Below are 19,312 nucleotides of genomic sequence, written 5' to 3'. Positions count from 1 at the left end.
GTTTGTAAATTCGTCAAGTTTAGATTTCTTTTTTTCTCTGAGGAAAAAAAAAAATTACACTTGGGTTTCACAACAATCATTTGTGAGAGTAGAATTAATATACAAGTGGTAAGTTATTTAGTTCTTCCACAGTCATAATCTAGAATCTGTCTGCATCTCACAAAAAGCACATATAAAGGGACACTCAAGTCAAAATAAACTTTGAATCATTCAGATAGAGCTGCACTTTTAAAACACTTTCCAATTTACTTCCGTTATTTATATTTTTATATATATTCACACTTTTTGGGGAACAAGCTCATAGGGTATATGTATACTAGTATGTGCTTGATTGAGGTCTGTCACATGATACAGGAGGCCGGAAAATGGGAGAAAACATTTATTTGCCAGAATAAAATCTACTGCTTATTGGAAATTCAGAGTAGGTTTTATTGCATTGTCTTTTAAGTATGCACTTGTTAATTATACAATCCTATTGCATTTAGTGGTCCTTGAAACAAAGGGGAGAGTGCTAGGGTTTATTAAAGGGACATTCAATTCAAAATGCAATTTTTCTTACACTGTTCAGTTTTGTTTTGCTTAGTAAAACAACAGTTACAATGGATTGTCCTGTGCTCTCTTTTCCTGTAATTTAAAGGGGCATTCAAGTCTCTCGCAATTAATTTTAAAAACAAACAAAAACAAATTATGCTTACCTGATAATTTCCTTTTCTTCTGATGGAAAGAGTCCACAGCTGCATTCATTACTTTTGGGAAATAAGAACCTGGCCACCAGGAGGAGGCAGACACACCCCAGCCAAATGCTTAAATACTCCTCCCACTCCCCTTATCCCCCAGTTATTCTGCAGAGGAACAAGGAAGAGTAGAAGAAACATCAGGGTGAAAAGGTGCCAGAAGAATAAAAGGACGCCCCACATAAAATACGGATGGGGAGCTGTGGACTCTTTCCATCAGAAGAAAAGGAAATGATCATGTAAGCATAATTTATGTTTTTCTTCTTAAATTGAGAGAGTCCACAGCTGCATTCATTACTTTTGGGAAAATAATACCCAAGTTATAGAGGACACTGAAGACGGGGGGTACAATAGGCGGCCCATACTGAGGGCACCAGGGCTGAACCTCTACCCAATAAAAAAAAACACTTTGTCCGAAGCTGAGAAAATTTGAAGAGGAAAAGCCCCAGTGACACTGACTCACAGTTAGTCCAGAAGCCAAACTAGAGACCACAAATGGACTTGACTGAGCCAACAGTCCTCCAGGAGACACTGTCATCCAACAAACGGTCCCCCACCGCTCATCTCCACAAATGAAGGAGACAACGGCCAAAACACCCAAGGGACAAAGGCAAAGGAGAACCAAGGAAACCAAAAGGTCTCCTAATACAAAAAGGAACACCCCCACTAGTGAGCCCAACTCACAGAGACCCAAGGGGCCCAAATAGGGAAAGGAGGCTTTGCCTATACCAAGCAAAACCCGGGAAAAGACTAGGCACAGAGACAGAACAGACGTCTCCCCAATATTCTGCAAGCACGGATGCAACAGAAGAGGCCAAGTCCTCCCAGTGTCTGGCCATAGATACCAAGGTATGCGACCATGAAAAAAAGTGTGTAATACACCTAGGTGAAAACCCCCGGATTTGAGAACACAATAGGACGACACAGAGGGTACTTGCGAGGATTAAGAAGCAGTCAAGCAAGCAAGAAAGAGACCGCAAAAGCAACCCCCATATAGAGGGCTTGCTCCAGGCAACCTAAGTCGCCAGACCTACACACAGGTCCCTGAAAAGGGGAACACAAAACCCTCAATCAAGGTCCCCCGAGAAGGAGAGTATACTCTCAGAACCCAAAGGAAGAGGAAACCCTCTTTAAATCAATGGAGCAAGATGAAAGGAAAATCTATACCCTAGCTAACAGGATAGATTCAAATAGCTCACACATCCAGAGGAGACTGCGAAAACGCAGTTTCTTAAACCACTCGGCCATCCTGACCTGCAGACCCATACTCCGCTGGACAACCCAGCCTCAGGGATCCAAGTCAAGGAAACAAAAAGAATCCCGAAACAGGAACGAGCATAAGGATAGCACAGCCATCCCCACAGAGCACAAGTACAACCCGACTCTGAAACAGACAACAAGGCCATAGACCTAAGGATCTATCAAAATAAAGGTCCAACAAGTCTGCTTGGAGCCAGCAAGACCCCAGAGGGAACCAATCCCACCTTTCCTCCTCCCATCCAGGAGAAGTCCCAAGCAAGGACTCTATATCTCCATAGGGAGGAGAATATCTCCCAAAGAAAAGGGATGATGCCAGAAGGGCAGCAACTGTCTTTACGGCCTGAAGGCACTGGTGAATGGGAAGTAAAATTCCCAACACAGATGTCCTAGAAAAGGACCCCCCTACAAGTAGCATGCCAAGCAGAGGAACAGCCAAACCAATCGCCTGCAGAGCAGGGAATCCACGGGAACACTGGCAAGCTGACCAGGGGAATGCAACCCTAAGGAACACCAGAAATTAGGCATCCAGCGCCAGCAGCTGGGTATGAACCAACCACCCTTGAGGCTCAAGCCACACGTCTAACCACCAGATAACGTGGGCCACTCTGTGGCAAAGAGTATAAAATACTCTGAAAACCTGGCCAACTATGGCCAGGTGAGGTAAATGGAGCAAGGACAGAGCCCAAGTTCCCACTACAGTGGAACACCCTGACCAGCCCTGAGATCCAAGATTCCAAAACCACCCAAGACTGGGTCAGTAAAAAGGCCAAGCAAAGCATCAGCAACCGGACGTCTCAGGGAGAAAAACAGGTCCGGGCACCTAATAGTTCAGGCAAACCTTACCATAGAACTAAACACCACAGCCGGCCAAAAAGCCAGACACAAGGGTATGGATGCATATCCAGAGAAACCGGATAGCGAGAAGAACTCAAAAGCTCCGACCAAAGGAAGGAACCACCCCTAGCTAAAGTCTAATGCTCCAAAAAGCAAGGTTAAAAGTCGTATGAAGATACTTCTCAGAGGGATACCTCGAGGTACAAAAAAATCCTACTAGCAGCACTAGTCTCCCTAACACCTCCGCACAAGCAGAGGACACAAGGAAGAGAAGGCATTAAAGTCTACCCTGCTCCGGAAAACCCTGAGCTAAACAAAAGTCCCCGCAGGGAACCTGGAAACACAGATCCCTAAAAGGAGATCCACTCACCCGAAGGCAATGAAAGAAGACCCAAAGGCCTCTTTATAACTCAGTCAAGAGTAAGAACTGCATCTAGATATACTAGAAACAGCTACGTGTACACCTGCAAGGTGTCGAGAGCTGCAACAGGTTTCAAACTGCAAAACCTTCCGCATGCTAGACAGCTATCCTGTACAAGCTGTTGGATCAAGCCCAAAAGGACACATCCAGAGGCCTAAAAAATGAAGGCCAAACCGCTCAATAGTGGTAAGGGGCATTAAGCCCCTCCCTCCACCACATGGGGGAGGAAACTCTAAGATCTGAGGAAATCAGATGTCAGATAGAGTGACGTAGCGGAAAAAATCCCCTGCCTGGGCATCTATGACTGAAGGCTATAAGGACTGAAACAATCCTTCCCACCTCACGGACCCACAAGTCTTCTCAAATGCTTAGTTGAACATGAAAAACAATGATAAACCTGAGCACTCGTCGCTTCTACCGAACCAGCCGAGCAGAACAGCGCCACGTGTCTGAACAGCCACAAAACCGAACGAACCTGACAGGAACAGCCTGCATCTAGGGTCCCAACCGGCAAGCTGCGTACATTTTCCCTCGTAGGGGAAAAACAGAAACCGACATTTTTAACAGAGGACTAACATGTTCAACAACTTCTGAAGAAGTAATAAAGCGTATCAATCCTAGAAGGTTCCCGAAGGAAACAAAAAACAAATAAGACATCCCATTGGATAGAAATAAAATATAAGGCAACCCGGAGGTAGGCCCAGAAGTCACAGGCCTACCCACAGGACCAGCCAAACGGAGCCCTATTACACAAAACTGGTAAAGATCTCTAACAAATGACAATCAGGAGATTACTTCATCCCCATATGTCTAATGAGGTGCACCATTCGAAGTATCAGACTGAAAATCCCTGTATCTGGTAACGATAGGGTCATTCAATAACTGAAAAACATGTCTGAGCAACACGTGAAGGCGCGCAATCCTATAACGGAAGGTACAACACTCATGGACAGAGACCCCTGCGGGGAACTGTAGATGCCCTCCCCAAGGCGGAAGGCCTGGTACAATAAACGTCTGAACTCTGCAGACAAACAATTGCCAACATTATATGGAAGCGAAAACATGCTGCAACCTCCGGGGGAAACACGCCACCCCGCACGGAGGAACCATAAACTGGGTTACCCCACATGTGCAGAAGTATGATTTGGTAGGGAACTCACCTCTCGGAGGACAGGGCACCCAGAGGTGGATTGCTCAGCAGTCCCTGGATTCCCCGAGCCCGAGGAACCAGGCACTCTAAAATGGCATACGGAACAATACTGGTTGACAGGCGTCAACGAGGCCACTCCGGATTCATCACTGGACACAGAATCTTAATTTGAAATCAAAATAGTCTCAGTATCCGAATCCTCTAACAGAATCTGAAATTAACACAGTCTCAACATCAGAATCCTCCATAGCTGGATAGAGGATATTTAAACATGGACTAAAGTAGTGAATAAACTAAAACGGCACCTTACACCCCCAATAGCTAGGCCACTCACCACGTCCTATGACCAGACCCCTGAGGACTAGAAAATTTCCTTTGACACGTGGTATGGAATGCGGAAATGAAATAACGGAACGTAGCCACGCCCGAACACAAGGTGAACTGTACAGTCCAAACAAGCGCGCCCAGCCAAAAGGTTGCGTCACATCCAAAGGCCTCAATACTCCAAACACGAGCCCAGTAAACATTGCACATAAGCAGGTTGAATCACATAACAAACATGATTATAAAACCCACCTGTACATTGCGAAGTAAAATAAAACGATCTTACCGGAATCTACGCCGTGGAACAGGAACACAGCCCTTCAAGTGTGACAGATAGTAGCATCGCCTCCGCCATGGACTTGAGAGAAGAAAGCAGGCAGCAAAGCGAAGTTCGACAACACTGATTGCTTGAGGAGCTGTTAATATGAGTCGGGATAGTTTTGCAGAAAGAAATTTCCTGCATCTCTGGACTCTAACTTTCATCCAAGCCCTCACTGAGAGACTAACAGGACTACTTAAAACTCCTGTCCCATGCCCAAGAGTACTACCCTCCATAAGAGGCAAAAACAAAAAATCTGACACTTCTCTGCCATCCTCCTGGGGCAAAGAATGACTGGGGGATGAGGGGAGTGGGAGGAGTATTTAAGCCTTTGGTTGGGTTGTCTTTGCCTCCTCCTGGTGGCCAGGTTCTTATATCCCAAAAGTAATGAATGCAGCTGTGGACTCTTTCCATTTAAGAAGAAAAAAATGCCTTTTCCATGCTCCATTGTAGTTTTTCCAGTACCCCAGAGACACTGCAGTGCGACTCCGAACCCTGTCCTCCCCTACAGTGACTGCAAAACAATGCAAATGTCCCTAACCAAATGGCAGTTTTAAAGAGACAGTAAAGTCAAAATTAAACTTTCGTGATTCAGATAGAACATACCAATTTTAACAACTTGCCCATTATCACAATTGCTTTGTTATCTTTGCATCCTTTGTTGAAGAGTAAATCTAGGAATGCTCATAAGAGCTTAGGAGCGTATATGTATCATTAGTACTCTATGGCAGCAGTATTTGCAACAATGTATCACACTGCTACAATGTTGTAAATGTTGCTGCCATAGAACACAAGAAACATGCACGCTCCTGAGCCTACCTAGATTTACTCTTCAACAAAGAATACAACGGAAATAAAGACATTTTGATAATAGAAGTAAATTGGAAATGTAAAATGACATGCTCTATCTGAATCAAGAAAGTTTAATTTTGGTTTTAGTGTCCCTTTAAAGACAACTCCTCTTATTTGTTCTTTTTACAGACTTGCATGTTAGCCAATCAGACTCATAAATAACTCCACAGGAGTGAGCACAGTGTTATCTATATGGCATACATGAACTAGCTGTGGAAAAACTGTTAAATGCATTCAGATAAGAGGCAGCCTTCAAAGGATTCGAAATTAGCATATGAGCCTACCTAGGTTTAGCTTTAAACAAAGAATACCAAGAGAACAAAGCAAATTTGATGATAAAAGGAAAGGTGTTTAAAATCGGAATAATGAAAGTTTAATTTTGACTAGACTGTCCATTTAAATTATATTAGTGGCAATACACACACACACATATATATATATATATATATATATATATATAAACCCTTAAATACATTTGTTGCAATCTTTAAAAGAACAATAATGATTCTGGATCTAATCTACGAAGGATGTCTATAAGCGGTTTCACCTTGCACCAGAGACGCATTGGATAACACATGTTACATCATAAACTACTTACTCTTCTTTCAGCCGGCGCTGCTCTCTGTAAAATTCCTCTTTGGAAAGAGGAGGAGCGTGTGACTGAGCTGGTAGTGCATTGTTGTGTGGGTTTGGTACTGTGGGACCCACCCACGGAGCAGACATGTTAGCAGGAGCCGAAGGAAACCCAGGAGGAGGAACGTTATAGCCTCCAGTTGCTGGTTGGTTAGGAGGAAACTGAGGCGGAAATTGAGGAGGGGGAACACCTGGAGGGAGAGGAATTGAATGTGGTGGAGGGGGAGGATACATGGGTGGGGGAGGATGGACATAAACAGGTCCCGACGATGTCAAGGAAGGATTCTGGTTCCTAGGGTTGCGATCGTTGTGTAGAGGGCGTCCTCGGTTGGGACTGAGGAAAACAAAAAGCAAAAGAGATTTTATTTTGGTTTCATAAACACATTAATACCACAACAATAGCATCACAATAAATGCAAAGGACACCCTTTACAATTGTACTATTTATATTACATGGCAAGCATTTTGCACACACATTTATCTGTTTTCAAACTTCTATGCATGGGCGTATTTTAGCCCAGGCAAACAAGGCACAAAATACATCACTGCTTCTATGACAGACAAAAACAGAATTTATGCTTACCTGATAAATTTCTTTCTCCAACGGTGTGTCCGGTCCACGGTGTCATCCTTACTTGTGGGAATATTCTCTTCCCCAACAGGAAATGGCAAAGAGCACAGCAAAAGCTGCCCATATAGCCCCTCCTCAGGCTCCGCCCCCCAGTCATTCGACCGACGGTTAGGAGAAAAAAAGGAGAAACTATAGGGTGCCGTGGTGACTGTAGTGTATAGAGAAAGAAATTTTTTCAAACCTAATTAAAAAACCAGGGCGGGCCGTGGACCGGACACACCGTTGGAGAAAGAAATTTATCAGGTAAGCATAAATTCTGTTTTCTCCAACATTGGTGTGTCCGGTCCACGGCGTCATCCTTACTTGTGGGAACCTATACCAAAGCTTTAGGACACGGATGAAGGGAGGGAGCAAATCAGGTTACCTAAACAGAAGGCACCACGGCTTGCAAAACCTTTCTCCCAAAAATAGCCTCCGAAGAAGCATAAGTATCGAATTTGTAAAATTTGGCAAAAGTGTGCAGAGAAGACCAAGTCGCTGCCTTACATATCTGATCAACAGAAGCCTCGTTCTTGAAGGCCCATGTGGAAGCCACAGCCCTAGTAGAGTGAGCAGTGATTCGTTCAGGAGGCTGCCGTCCGGCAGTCTCATAAGCCAATCGGATGATGCTTTTCAGCCAGAAAGATAGAGAGGTAGCAGTAGCTTTTTGTCCTCTCCTCTTACCAGAGTAAACGACAAACAAAGATGAAGTTTGTCTGAAATCCTTTGTTGCGTCTAAATAGAACTTTAAAGCACGGACCACATCTAAATTGTGTAACAAACGTTCCTTCTTTGAAACTGGATTCGGACACAGAGAAGGAACAACTATTTCCTGGTTAATATTCTTGTTGGAAACTACTTTTGGAAGAAAACCAGGTTTGGTACGCAAAAACAGAATTTATGTTTACCTGATAAATTACTTTCTCCAACGGTGTGTCCGGTCCACGGCGTCATCCTTACTTGTGGGATATTCTCTTCCCCAACAGGAAATGGCAAAGAGCCCAGCAAAGCTGGTCACATGATCCCTCCTAGGCTCCGCCTACCCCAGTCATTCGACCGACGTTAAGGAGGAATATTTGCATAGGAGAAACCATATGGTACCGTGGTGACTGTAGTTAAAGAAAATAAAATATCAGACCTGATTAAAAAAACCAGGGCGGGCCGTGGACCGGACACACCGTTGGAGAAAGTAATTTATCAGGTAAACATAAATTCTGTTTTCTCCAACATAGGTGTGTCCGGTCCACGGCGTCATCCTTACTTGTGGGAACCAATACCAAAGCTTTAGGACACGGATGAAGGGAGGGAGCAAATCAGGTCACCTAAATGGAAGGCACCACGGCTTGCAAAACCTTTCTCCCAAAAATAGCCTCAGAAGAAGCAAAAGTATCAAACTTGTAAAATTTGGTAAAAGTGTGCAGTGAAGACCAAGTCGCTGCCCTACATATCTGATCAACAGAAGCCTCGTTCTTGAAGGCCCATGTGGAAGCCACAGCCCTAGTGGAATGAGCTGTGATTCTTTCGGGAGGCTGCCGTCCGGCAGTCTCGTAAGCCAATCTGATGATGCTTTTAATCCAAAAAGAGAGAGAGGTAGAAGTTGCTTTTTGACCTCTCCTTTTACCGGAATAAACAACAAACAAGGAAGATGTTTGTCTAAAATCCTTTGTAGCATCTAAATAGAATTTTAGAGCGCGAACAACATCCAAATTGTGCAACAAACGTTCCTTCTTCGAAACTGGTTTCGGACACAGAGAAGGTACGATAATCTCCTGGTTAATGTTTTTGTTAGAAACAACTTTTGGAAGAAAACCAGGTTTAGTACGTAAAACCACCTTATCTGCATGGAACACCAGATAAGGAGGAGAACACTGCAGAGCAGATAATTCTGAAACTCTTCTAGCAGAAGAAATTGCAACTAAAAACAAAACTTTCCAAGATAATAACTTAATATCAACGGAATGCAAGGGTTCAAACGGAACCCCCTGAAGAACTGAAATAACTAAATTGAGACTCCAAGGAGGAGTCAAAGGTTTGTAAACAGGCTTAATTCTAACCAGAGCCTGAACAAAAGCTTGAACATCTGGCACAGCGGCCAGCTTTTTGTGAAGTAACACAGACAAGGCAGAAATCTGTCCCTTCAGGGAACTTGCAGATAAACCTTTTTCCAATCCTTCTTGAAGGAAGGATAGAATCCTAGGAATCTTAACCTTGTCCCAAGGGAATCCTTTAGATTCACACCAACAGATATATTTTTTCCAAATTTTGTGGTAAATCTTTCTAGTTACAGGCTTTCTGGCCTGAACAAGAGTATCGATAACAGGATCTGAGAACCCTCGCTTCGATAAGATCAAGCGTTCAATCTCCAAGCAGTCAGCTGGAGTGAAACCAGATTCGGATGTTCGAACGGACCCTGAACAAGAAGGTCTCGTCTCAAAGGTAGCTTCCAAGGTGGAGCCGATGACATATTCACCAGATCTGCATACCAAGTCCTGCATGGCCACGCAGGAGCTATCAAGATCACCGACGCCCTCTCCTGATTGATCCTGGCTACCAGCCTGGGGATGAGAGGAAACGGCGGGAACACATAAGCTAGTTTGAAGGTCCAAGGTGCTACTAGTGCATCCACTAGAGCCGCCTTGGGATCCCTGGATCTGGACCCGTAGCAAGGAACTTTGAAGTTCTGACGAGAGGCCATCAGATCCATGTCTGGAATGCCCCACAGCTGAGTGACTTGGGCAAAGATTTCCGGATGGAGTTCCCACTCCCCCGGATGCAATGTCTGACGACTCAGAAAATCCGCTTCCCAATTTTCCACTCCTGGGATGTGGATAGCAGACAGGTGGCAGGAGTGAAACTCCGCCCATAGAATGATTTTGGTCACTTCTTCCATCGCCAGGGAACTCCTTGTTCCCCCCTGATGGTTGATGTACGCAACAGTTGTCATGTTGTCTGATTGAAACCGTATGAACTTGGCCCTCGCTAGCTGAGGCCAAGCCTTGAGAGCATTGAATATCGCTCTCAGTTCCAGAATATTTATCGGTAGAAGAGATTCTTCCCGAGACCAAAGACCCTGAGCTTTCAGGGATCCCCAGACCGCGCCCCAGCCCATCAGACTGGCGTCGGTCGTGACAATGACCCACTCTGGTCTGCGGAATGTCATCCCTCGTGACAGGTTGTCCAGGGACAGCCACCAACGGAGTGAGTCTCTGGTCCTCTGATTTACTTGTATCTTCGGAGACAAGTCTGTATAGTCCCCATTCCACTGACTGAGCATGCACAGTTGTAATGGTCTTAGATGAATGCGTGCAAAAGGAACTATGTCCATTGCCGCTACCATCAACCCGATCACTTCCATGCACTGAGCTATGGAAGGAAGAGGAACGGAATGAAGTATCCGACAAGAGTCTAGAAGTTTTGTTTTTCTGGCCTCTGTCAGAAAAATCCTCATTTCTAAGGAGTCTATTATGGTTCCCAAGAAGGGAACCCTTGTTGACGGAGATAGAGAACTCTTTTCCACGTTCACTTTCCATCCGTGAGATCTGAGAAAGGCCAGGACAATGTCCGTGTGAGCCTTTGCTTGAGGAAGGGACGACGCTTGAATCAGAATGTCGTCCAAGTAAGGTACTACAGCAATGCCCCTTGGTCTTAGCACAGCTAGAAGGGACCCTAGTACCTTTGTGAAAATCCTTGGAGCAGTGGCTAATCCGAAAGGAAGCGACACGAACTGGTAATGTTTGTCCAGGAATGCGAACCTCAGGAACCGATGATGTTCCTTGTGGATAGGAATATGTAGATACGCATCCTTTAAATCCACCGTGGTCATGAATTGACCTTCCTGGATAGAAGGAAGAATAGTTCGAATGGTTTCCATCTTGAACGATGGAACCTTGAGAAACTTGTTTAAGATCTTGAGATCTAAGATTGGTCTGAACGTTCCCTCTTTCTTGGGAACTATAAACAGATTGGAGTAGAACCCCATTCCTTGTTCTCTTAATGGAACAGGATGAATCACTCCCATTTTTAACAGGTCTTCTACACAATGTAAGAATGCCTGTCTTTTTATGTGGTCTGAAGACAACTGAGACCTGTGGAACCTCCCCCTTGGGGGAAGTCCCTTGAATTCCTGTTAAACACTAAAAAACTCTAAGCCATCTCTGTGGAGATGTTGCCTGTACAACGGCAAAGAGAATGACTGGGGTAGGCGGAGCCTAGGAGGGATCATGTGACCAGCTTTGCTGGGCTCTTTGCCATTTCCTGTTGGGGAAGAGAATATCCCACAAGTAAGGATGACGCCGTGGACCGGACACACCTATGTTGGAGAAACGACCTTATCTGAATGGAACACCAGATAGGGTGGATCACACTGCAAAGCAGATAATTCAGAAACTCTTCTAGCAGAAGAAATAGCAACCAAAAACAGAACTTTCCAAGATAGTAACTTGATATCTATGGAATGTAAAGGTTCAAACGGAACCCCTTGAAGAACTGAAAGAACTAAATTTAGACTCCAAGGAGGAGTCATGGGTCTGTAAACAGGCTTGATTCTGACCAAAGCCTGTACATCTGGCACAGCTGCCAGGCGTTTGTGTAACAAAACAGATAAAGCAGAAATCTGTCCTTTTAGAGAACTCGCTGACAACCCTTTATCCAAACCCTCTTGGAGAAAGGAAAGAATCTTAGGAATTTTAATTTTACTCCAGGAGAATCCCTTGGATTCACACCAACAGATATATTTTTTCCATATTTTATGGTAAATCTTTCTAGTCACAGGTTTTCTGGCTTGGACCAGAGTATCTATCACTGAATTTGAAAACCCACGCTTGGATAAAATCAAGCGTTCAATTTCCAAGCAGTCAGCTGCAGAGAAACTAGATTTGGATGTTCGAATGGACCTTGTACTAGAAGATCCTGTCTCAAAGGTAGCTTCCATGGTGGAGCCGATGACATATTCACCAGGTCTGCATACCAAGTCCTGCGTGGCCACGTAGGAGCTATCAGAATCACCGAGGCCTTCTCCTGTTTGATCCTGGCTACGAGCCTGGGAAGGAGAGGAAACGGTGGAAACACATAAGCTAGGTTGAACGACCAAGGCGCCACTAATGCATCCACTAGAGTCGCCTTGGGATCCCTGAATCTGGACCCGTAGCAAGGAACCTTGAAGTTCTGACGAGACGCCATCAGATCCATGTCCGGAATGCCCCATAATTGAGTTAACTGGGCAAAGACCTCCGGGTGGAGTTCCCACTCCCCCGGATGGAAAGTCTGACAACTCAAATAATCCGCCTCCCAGTTGTCTACTCCTGGGATGTGAATTGCAGATAGATGGCAGGAGTGATCCTCCGCCCATTTGATGATCTTGGATACCTCTCTCATCGCCAAGGAACTCTTTGTTCCTCCCTGATGGTTGATGTAAGCTACAGTCGTCATGTTGTCCGACTGGAATCTTATGAATCCAGCCTTCGCTAGTTGAGGCCAAGCCCGGAGCGCATTGAATATCGCTCTCAGTTCCAGGATGTTTATCGGGAGAAGAGACTCTTCCCGAGACCATAGACTCTGAGCTTTCAGGGAGTCCCAGACCGCGCCCCAGCCTAATAGACTGGCGTTGGTCGTGACAATGACCCACTCTGGTCTGCGGAAACTCATTCCCTGAGACAGGTGATCCTGAGTCAACCACCAACGGAGTGAGTCTCTGGTTACCTGGTCTACTTGAATCTGGGGAGACAAGTCTGCATAGTCCCCATTCCACTGATTGAGCATGCACAGTTGTAATGGTCTTAGATGAATTCGAGCAAAAGGCACTATTGTCCATTGCTGCAACCATCAATCCTACTACTTCCATGCACTGAGCTATGGAAGGCTGCAGAATAGAGTGAAGAACTTGACAAGCGTTTAGAAGCTTTGACTTTCTGACCTCTGTCAGGAAGATCTTCATTTCTTAAGAATCTATTATTGTTCCCAAAAAGGGAACTCTTGTTGACGGAGACAGGGAACTCTTTTCTACGTTCACCTTCCACCCGTGAGATCTGAGAAAGGCTAGAACAATGTCTGTATGAGCCTTTGCTTTGGAAAGAGACGACGCTTGGATTAGAATGTCGTCTAGGTAAGGTGCCACTGCAATGCCCCTCGGTCTTAGAACCGCTAGAAGGGACCCTAGCACCTTTGTGAAGATTCTGGGAGCAGTGGCTAAACCGAACGGAAGAGCCACGAACTGGTAATGTTTGTCCAGAAAGGCGAACCTTAGGAACTGATGATGATCTTTGTGGATAGGAATATGTAGGTACGCATCCTTTAAATCCACGGTAGTCATATATTGACCCTCCTGGATTGTAGGTAAAATTGTTCGAATGGTTTCCATTTTGAACGATGGAACTCTGAGGTATTTGTTTAGAATTTTTAAATCCAGAATTGGTCTGAAAGTTCCCTCTTTTTTGGGAACTACAAACAGGTTTGAGTAAAACCCCTGACCTTGTTCCGCTGTTGGAACTGGGTGTATCACTCCCATCTTTAATAGGTCTCCTACGCAATGTAAGAATGCCTGTCTCTTTATCTGGTCTGAAGATAAGCGAGACATGTGGAACCTTCCCCTTGGAGGAAGTTCCTTGAATTCTAGAAGATAACCCTGAGAGACTATTTCTAGTGCCCAGGGATCCGGAACATCTCTTGCCCAAGCCTGAGCAAAGAGAGAGAGTCTTCCCCCTACTAGATCCGGTCCCGGATGGGGGGCTACCCCTTCATGCTGTCTTGGTAGCAGCAGCAGGCTTCTTGGCCTGTTTACCCTTGTTCCAGCCTTGCATTGGTTTCAGAGCTGGCTTAGTCTGGGAAGCGTTACCCTCTTGTCTAGAGGCTGCAGAGTTAGGAGACGGTCCGTTCCTGAAGTTACGAAAGGAACGAAAATTGGACTTATTCTTAGCCTTAAAAGGCCTATCCCTGTGGGAGGGCATGGCCCTTTCCCCCCAGTGATGTCTGAAATAATCTCCTTCAATTCTGGCCCAAAAAGGGTCTTACCTTTGAAAGGAATATTAAGCAATTTTGTCTTGGAAGATACATCCGCCGACCAAGACTTTAGCCAGAGCGCTCTGCGCGCCACAATTGCAAACCCTGAATTTTTCGCCGCTAACCTCGCCAATTGCAAAGCGGCATCTAAAATAAAGGAATTAGCTAACTTAAGTGCATGAATTCTGTCCATGACTTCCTCATATGGAGTCTCCTTATTGAGCGACTTTTCTAGTTCATCGAACCAAAAACACGCCGCCGTAGTGACAGGAATAATGCACGAAATTGGTTGGAGGAGGAAACTTTGCTGAACAAAAATCTTTTTAAGCAAACCCTCCAATTTTTTATCCATAGGATCTTTGAAAGCACAATTGTCCTCAATGGGAATAGTCGTGCGTTTGGCTAGCGTAGAAACTGCCCCCTCAACCTTAGGGACTGTTTGCCATGCGTCCTTCCTTGGGTCGACCATGGGGAACATTTTCTTAAATATAGGAGGTGGGACAAAAGGTATGCCTGGTTTCTCCCACTCCTTAGTCACTATGTCCGCCACCCTTTTAGGTATCGGAAAGGCATCAGGGTGCACAGGGACCTCTAGGAATTTGTCCATTTTGCACAATTTTTCTGGAATGACCAAAGAGTCACAATCATCCAGAGTAGTTAGTACCTCCTTAAGTAAGGCGCGGAGATGCTCTAAATTAAATTTAAACGTCACAACATCAGGTTCTGCCTGTTGAGAAACTCTTCCTGAATCAGAAATTTCTCCCTCCGACAAACCCTCCCTCACTGCCAATTCTGACTGGTGTGAGGGTATGACAGATAAATTATCGTCAGCGCACTCTTGCTCCACTGTATTTAAAACTGAGCAATCACGCTTTCTTTGAAATGCTGGCATTTTGGATAAAATATTAGCAATAGAATTATCCATTACTGCCGTTAATTGTTGCATAGTAACAAGCATTGGCGCGCTAGATGTACTAGGAGTCGCCTGCGCGGGCATAACTGGTATTGACACAGAAAGAGGGGATGATGAACTATCCCCACTACCTTCATTTGAGGAATCATCTTGGGCAACCTTATTAAATGTGACAGAACTGTCCTTACTTTGTCTGGACGCCATGGCACAATTATCACATACATTTGAAGGGGGGACCACCTTGGCCTCCATACATACAGAACATGTTCTATCTGAAGGTACAGACATGTTAGACAGGCTTATACAGGCTATTAATGCAATAAAACCGTTTTTAAACAAAACCGTTACTGTCTCTTTAAATGTTAAACAGAGCACACTTTATTTCTGAATGTGTGAAAAACTATGAAGGAAATATCCGATCTTTACCAAATTTGCACCCTAGTGTCTTAATGCTTTAAAAGTATTGCACCCCAATTTTCAAGTTTGTAACCCCTTGAATGAGGAAACCGGAGCTGTTTTATCAATTAATCAATTTTAAACCCACTACAGTCCCAGCCACAGCGTTTGCTGTGGCTTCACCTGTCCTTGGCGGTTAATCGCCACAGAAATAAGCCTTCCAGGAATGTTTTTAATGGCCACCAGACACTCTCACAAGAAGCTGCATGCACTGCATCCAAAAGAAACTGCGCAATTAAGGCGCGAAAATGAGGCTCTGCCTACTAGAGTGAAAGGCCCTTCCTGACTGGAAAAGGTGTCTAAACGACTGCCTGGCGCTTAAAAACGTTACCAAATTATTCTCAGGTTTTAAAAACACTTCAAACCACATATAAATATCGAATAAAGCAATCGATTTAGCCCACAATAGTGTCAACCAGTATATAGCCCATTAATAAGCCTTCATTCTGTTATGAGTCTAAGAAAATGGCTTACCGATCCCAAAGAGGGAAAATAACAGTCTTCTAGCATTACTAAGTCTTGTTAGAAAATGGACTAGTCATACCTTGAGCAGAAAAGTCTGCAAACTGTTCCCCCCAACTGAAGTTCTCTGGGCTCAACAGTCCTGCATGGGAACAGCAATTGATTTTAGTTACTGCTGCTAAAATCATACTCCTCTTTTAAACAGAACTCTTCATCCTTTACTGTTTTAGAGTAAATAGTACAAACCGGCACTATTTTAAAATAACAAACTCTTGATAGAAGAATAAAAAACTACAACTAATACCACATACTCTTCACCATCTCCGTGGAGATGCTACTTGTTCAGAGCGGCAAAGAGAATGACTGGGGGGTGAAGCCTGAGGAGGGGCTATATGGGCAGCTTTTGCTGTGCTCTTTGCCATTTCCTGTTGGGGAAGAGAATATTCCCACAAGTAAGGATGACGCCGTGGACCGGACACACCAATGTTGGAGAAATAATATCTTAAAATATATATTGGTATGGTGTCCAGTTAAGTGAGGGGGAATGTAATACTCACCCATCCCAACCCATTAGTGGTCTTGGCCCTGAAGGTCTGGGAATATTGGCCCTCATTAGTGGAGCTGAGAAAGATTTGAAATAAAAATAAATAAATATATATATATATATATATAACAATTTAAATAGCAATTGAGTTAACCAAAATCGGACCTATTAGTTTACTAAGTGAGCAATTTCTAATTCTCAGAACTTGAAATGCACTGGCTGACTTATCAAGGCCAACCATGCTACATATGTATTGCTAACTGGCTTTATCAGATAACTGCAAAACAACACATTTTATACTGTGACTAGCCTTGTTGTCTGCAAACTAAAGCCCAGATTGGCTCCTCCAAATAAGGCAAATGGTGGGTGGAGTTATCAGTTGCATCCTTTTTAAAATTCCTTCACCGTCTTCTGCCATTATCAACTATCAGTCGACCACCTGCCCCCTTTGTTCTGTCCAAGACCTGCTTCCCTCTTCCTCTCGTTACTTTCTCATCAATCTCTAAATCTTTCCTGCACAATTATGTCGTGTTTGTGTAAGCCTTGGCTAAAGCCTCAGAACTATCACTTCCTTAAGGGACATGAATCACTAAATACATTTTATAAAGATAATAGAGAGGTTATTCCCTGCCTCCTACTAGTCATCGGTCATTTTCACATATGCAGTAACTCTCCTGCACCTAGGTTCGAAAAATGGCATCCCCCATGACTAGAGTAAGGTGTATTAAAGGCATTTAGTGTTTAGGGTCCCTTTAATTGTTCCACCTGTTCTGTTTTTAGCCCACCTTGCAAACTCTGTTGAAATAAGTTACAACAATACTTTGTAATACTCTGGATAACTCCTAAATCCTACTACTTGAAACAAGAGCTTGCGTTTTCAACCAATAAAATCAAACCTTTTTGAATTGTGAACCTACTACACCATAAATCCAAAGAATTTCTCAATTATACATTAAAGTACAGGAATTCGTTTCAAAAGTGTCTGTAAGAACACTGAACATCCAAATATTTATTATAAAATAAACGACAGATCGCGGTCAAAAAATATATGAAAAGCTAACTACATTTAAAGGGACAGTAAAGTCAAAATTAAACAAAATGGGTTGGATAGAGGATGTCATTTTAAAAAACTTTCTAATTTACTTCTATTAATTTTGCTTAGTTCTCTTGGTATACTTGTTAAAGAGTAATTCTAGGCGAGTCATCTGACAGCAGTATTTGCAACAATGTTTATAGCAATGTTATACATAATTGCAAACACCGCTGCCACAGACTGCCAAAGACACGTGCACGCTCCTATTAGCCTACCTAGGTTTACTCTTCAACAAAGGATACCAAAAGAGCAAAGCAAATTTGAGAAAAACTAAATTGGAAAGTTGTTAAAAATTGTTTGCTCTATCTGAATCATGAAACTTTAATTTTGTCCCCTTAAGACACTGTCCTTAATTCCGTTGGGATATAATTTTTTAACATGAACGCCATTGGCCTACTTACTTGGAGCAGGAAGACACTGGGCCAGAGACTGAAGCTGGCCAAGCACAGGAACATGAAAGCCCTGTAATAAGAACATGCAGAAAGTCACACCAAATATCTTGTTCCCTCTCCTCTCACATAAAGGATCTATATTATTATGCACTCACCTTATCAGATATGAGAGCATTGTTATTTAACGGTAAGGAGCTTCCAGATCCTAACGTATTGGCAGTCATGGAACTTGGGCGAGAAACAGCCTTTTCCTGACGACTTTATAACAAATTAAAAAAACAAAAAAAACATTGAATTACTGAAGCAAAGATTAAATAAATAAAAACTAAAAAAAATTAAATATAAGACACATTTTACAAAAAGTTGTCCAATAATGTCTGTGCATGCTCTGTTGATCCAGTAGTGAACCAATTATTTTTTCACTCTTTTTGCACAATCTTTTTGATGATTGCACACTGCTAATAAAGTATGTTAGCCTTTTAATAAAAATTGGTAGCTTATTTTTTAAAAGGGAAAGTAGACACTTTAAGACAAATATAAAATGCTTAAAGGGAGAAGAAACCCACATTTTTTCTTTCATGGTTTAGAAAGAGTATGCAATTTTAAACAAATTGCTAATTTACTTATGTTTTCTATTTTGCTTCAGTCTCTTGATATCCTTTGCTGAAAAGCATATATATATATATATATATATATATATATATATATATATATATATATATATATATATATATATATAGGCTTAGTAGCTGCTGATTGGTGGCTGCACATAGATGCCTTGTGTGATTGGCTCACCTCTGTGCATTGTTATTTCTTCAGCAAAGGATTTCTAAAGAATAATGCAAATAATAATGGAACTAAATTGGAATGTTGTTTAAAATTGTATTCTCTATCTGAATCATGAAATACATTTTTGGGGTTTAGTGTCCCTTTAATTATGTATAGTAAAACAACGTTGCAATGAAGAACTGTGAGCCCGCAGGTGGGTGACTGGGCTCCTCCCTCCCTCTTGGGCTCAAAAAGGAGATTACATTGTGTGTGGGATTGTCCTTAAAGGGACAGTTTACTAAAAAAAAAATCCCCTTTAATTTGTTTCCAATGATCCACTTTACCTGCTGGAGAGTATTAAAATGTTTACAAGTATTTCCATTACCCTTATATTGGCATTTGAATTAGTTTATTTAGCCTGTGGAATCCCCACCCATCCTGAAAGTGTTTGGCCACGAGACCAAGCTGTGTTAACACAGCCAGTAGAAGAAATTACACTCCCAGTGGGTTATAGAAGAGGTAAGGTAATAAAATGTTAATTTTCCATTGTTCTC

At 43.2% G+C, this 19,312-nt stretch overlaps 1 protein-coding gene across 2 annotated transcripts in view; it reads right to left on the bottom strand.

Moving 5' to 3' along the window:
* The window catches only part of RBBP6 (RB binding protein 6, ubiquitin ligase), a 180,896-nt gene that overhangs the window by 17,888 nt on the left and 143,696 nt on the right, over positions 1-19,312 (bottom strand). For both annotated transcript variants that reach the window (XM_053695298.1, XM_053695299.1), the window contains 5 exons: positions 18,146-18,248; positions 18,000-18,060; positions 16,519-16,582; positions 6,493-6,861; positions 1-37 (listed from right to left, as the gene is read on the bottom strand). The exon at positions 1-37 is cut by the window's left edge and continues 65 nt beyond it. In XM_053695298.1, the coding sequence (XP_053551273.1) occupies positions 1-37; positions 6,493-6,861; positions 16,519-16,582; positions 18,000-18,060; positions 18,146-18,248 (634 nt within the window). The remainder of the gene's footprint in view (positions 38-6,492; positions 6,862-16,518; positions 16,583-17,999; positions 18,061-18,145; positions 18,249-19,312) is intronic.

The sequence above is a fragment of the Bombina bombina genome, chromosome 11 (assembly GCF_027579735.1).
Source record: "Bombina bombina isolate aBomBom1 chromosome 11, aBomBom1.pri, whole genome shotgun sequence".
NCBI classification, from domain to species: domain Eukaryota; kingdom Metazoa; phylum Chordata; class Amphibia; order Anura; family Bombinatoridae; genus Bombina; species Bombina bombina.
Note: the sequence above shows the minus strand (reverse complement) of the source record. Positions and strands in the feature narration are given on the sequence as shown.